This window comes from Phacochoerus africanus, chromosome 8 (assembly GCF_016906955.1).
Source record: "Phacochoerus africanus isolate WHEZ1 chromosome 8, ROS_Pafr_v1, whole genome shotgun sequence".
Lineage (NCBI taxonomy): Eukaryota > Metazoa > Chordata > Mammalia > Artiodactyla > Suidae > Phacochoerus > Phacochoerus africanus.
Window position 1 is genome coordinate 61,803,390 of NC_062551.1, and position 3,533 is coordinate 61,806,922.

Sequence of the window (3,533 nt, forward strand, 5' to 3'; positions counted from 1 at the left end):
GGTAGATGGCTCTTTCTCCACTCATGAGCCCTCTGTCGTGAATTACAGTCGTGGTTACTCCTTGTGGAGTCTGCTGGGTTTTTCCTTCAAGACATTCATTTTGTAATATTTAGTTTTCTTTTAATCTCTCATGGCAGGGGCTACCCTGGGTCTCTCCTTTCCTACTTAACTTGCTTGTCTTTCTTCTGTGACTTCTGTCTTCTAGATCCTTTGTGATTGCTGAACTGTAGCGTGGGAAAGAACAAGTGTCTGAGTAAGTGGTCATGACTCTGGCCATGGCAGAAGGGGCTTGGATGGGCCCTGGTGAGTTGTGCTTGGGGAGGATGTGGCTTTAGGGATAGGTTGAGATAGCACCAGAAATCTGTCCTGTGCCCTCTACTGTTTAGTGCCCAGGCTATAGGTCATACCTTATTTCTCTTTTCCTTCCCATTTTGGATACTTTACTTACTTGTCATTGCTGTAATGATCTCTGTCCCAGTGCCATCCACCCCACTCATCAGTACTCTCTACTGTTCCTCTATATTGTGCTCCTCTATTGGACATGAAACATACACATCTTCTTATATAGTTTTTGAGGAATTCCCATAGTGGCGCTGCAGAAACAAATCCAACTAGTATCCATGAGAGTGCAGGTTTGATCCCTGGCCTCACTCAGTTGGTTGGGGATCTGGCATCGCTGTGTGCCGTGGCCAGTAGCTGTAGCCTGGGAACTTCATATGCTGAGGGTGCAGCCCTAAAAAAAGAAAAAAATAGTTTTTCAATACCAGTTACTCATTTTATTTTATTTTATTTATTTTTATTATTATTTTTTTTTTCTGTCTTTTTGACTTTTCTAGGGCCACTCCCGTGGCACATGGAGGTTCCCAGGGTAGGGGTCTAATCGGAGCCGTAGCCACCAGCCTATGCCAGAGCCACAGCAATGCAGGATCTGAGCTGCATCTGCAACCTACCCCACAGCTCATGGCAACGCCAGATCCTTAACCCACTGAGCAAGGCCAGGTATCGAACCCGCAACCTCATGGTTCCTAGTCGGATTCGTTAACCCCAGTTACTCATTTTAAATCAGATTTTCTGGGCTTAGATATACATTTCTGGATCATGTTCACTTGTTACCAATAGCCAAAATCCTCCTAAAAGTTATTCGCAAAGTGTAAGTTGGAGGTCTTTCCTGGCTCTTTGCCCTGAGCTACACCCCATCCTTGTGTTTTTGTCTCTTGTAAGACCTTCCCCATTCTGTAACCCCTTAAGGGTCTTAAAGTCTAATACTGCACAACTGCTCTTTCTTCAACCTGATCTCAAATCTGTCATCCTGCCCTGTGAACTAAATCCTGGGTATTCTAGACACATGTTTATGTTAGGGATGTCCACTTCCACTGAAGTTATCAACAGCATTTTTTTTTTTTTCCTTTCAGGTTGTTGGCATGGAGTGGAGAATGAAGAGGCAACTTCTGAGCAGAGTGTTTCTGTAGGAGTGTTACATGTTCCTACTTCCAAGGTAGATTCATTGACTCAGGTGACTTACACTTGTGACTTACGTGGTCCCATTTTGAAAGATATTTTACACCTGGATGAACACCAAGAAACATGCCATGGAGTGAAATCTTACACATGGGCATGTGGGAGACAATTCTGGTTCAGTGCAAACTTTGACCAACATCAGAAGCCATACATTATGGAGAAACTCTTAAGAGAAGACAAAAGCAAGACCTCTTTTGTGAAGAACTGTAGAGTTTGTCAGGAACCTCACCTGTTAGAGAAGCCCTTTGCCTGTAAGGAGGAGCAGAAGGACTTTCAGGACAGTTTGGGCAGTCACCAGCAAAAGGCCACCCACAGCAAGAGGAAGACAAGGAGCACTGAGAGTGGGGAGACTTTTCATATTGGACAAATGGATTACAAGTGCAGTGAATGTGGGAAAGCTTTCAGCCGCAAAGACACACTTGTCCAGCACCAGAGAATCCATACTGGAGAAAGGCCTTATGAGTGCAACGAATGTGGGAAAGCCTTCAGCCGCAAAGCCACACTCGTCCAACACCAGAGAATCCATACAGGAGAAAGGCCTTATGAGTGTAGTGAATGTGGGAAAGCCTTTAGCCGCAAAGACAACCTTACCCAGCACAAAAGAATTCACACTGGAGAGATGCCTTATAAGTGTCATGAATGTGGAAAACACTTCAGTCATCACTCCAACCTAATTGTACACCAGAGAGTTCATAATGGAGCAAGGCCTTATAAGTGCAACGATTGTGGGAAAGTCTTCAGACACAAATCTACACTTGTTCAGCATGAGAGTATCCATACTGGAGAAAACCCTTATGTTTGCAGTGATTGTGGGAAATCCTTTGGTCACAAATACACCCTCATTAAACACCAGAGAATTCATACTGAGACAAGGCCTTTTGAGTGCGTTGAATGTGGGAAATTCTTTAGCCGAAGCTCTGACTTTATTGCACACCAGAGAGTTCACACGGGTGAAAGGCCTTTTGTTTGCAGCAAATGTGGGAAAGATTTCATCAGAACCTCCCACCTTGTTCGGCACCAAAAAGTTCATACTGGAGAAAGGCCGTATGAATGCAATGAATGTGGAAAATCTTATAGCTTAAGCTCCCACCTCATTAGGCACCAGAAAGTTCACACTGCAGGAAGGCTTTAGGAATGCTTTCGACACGATGGGACTCATGGAGAGGAGCTCTGTGACTCCCTTTGGAGAGGGAGACATCAATCTTATGTTGAACCTCATATATCTGAACATTAACACTGGGAAGATACTTTATGAATGCCAGATACAGGGGAAGCTTTCAGGGTCTAATTTGCACTTTCAGACCTGCTCAGGTACCTTGCCTAATTTGTCGATGTCAAAGCCTGTGGCTGAAACCATCTCAACTCTACCAGCTTAGTTACCCAAAGATCCTTATGAGAAGCAGACTTTGTACTCTCTCTCCACTTCCTGGAGGGAATTTTAAGAAACCTGGGTTAAATGAGAGTCCTCATTTCCTCCCCTCTGACTTGGAAAAGCAGTGGACATGATCCATCTTCAGCCAAGAGGACCTGAGCTGTGTTCTCGTAGCAGAAAAGGTTTATTCTCTTCTTGGACATTGTTGGTCTCTTGTAATACTTGTGACAGATTTTTCCAGTCTCCAAGTCACCCAACCTGGCTGACCCACTTGTCTCATGTTGCTCTGGTTTGTGAGATAATAAAGACCTTATTATTTAAGCTACCTTAAATCTTGGAGGTTCTTTTTGCTGTTTAGAGTGGTTTGAAAACAATTAGGCTCTGCCAGACAAGTGGTAAACAGTGTTTGTGGGGGCTTTTGACTTTGTGTGCCTCAGATGGAACAGTAGGTTGACAGAACAGTTCTCAGTCCAATTTTGTTGTTAATTTACATTGCTGACCAAAGCTTAGATGAGAATCCAGGGCTTGGCAGGCCTGATTTTCTCTGGACTTCAGAGTTATTAGAGGGTCCAGGCATCACCTTAAGGGGGTAATATGTAACAAATTGTGTTTTTTGGAAGCAGCATGGCTGGAATGTCTTGTT

General features: G+C 44.0%; 1 protein-coding gene across 1 annotated transcript; it reads left to right on the forward strand.

Moving 5' to 3' along the window:
- The first annotated feature begins 239 nt into the window (after nucleotides 1-239).
- LOC125133473 (zinc finger protein 134-like) lies at nucleotides 240-3,222 on the forward strand. Its single transcript, XM_047791616.1, has 2 exons — nucleotides 240-303; nucleotides 1,413-3,222. The coding sequence occupies exons 1-2, from the start codon at nucleotides 264-266 to the stop codon at nucleotides 2,648-2,650; spliced, it is 1,278 nt and encodes a 425-aa protein (XP_047647572.1). The 5' UTR covers nucleotides 240-263; the 3' UTR covers nucleotides 2,651-3,222.
- The last annotated feature ends 311 nt before the right edge of the window (nucleotides 3,223-3,533 follow it).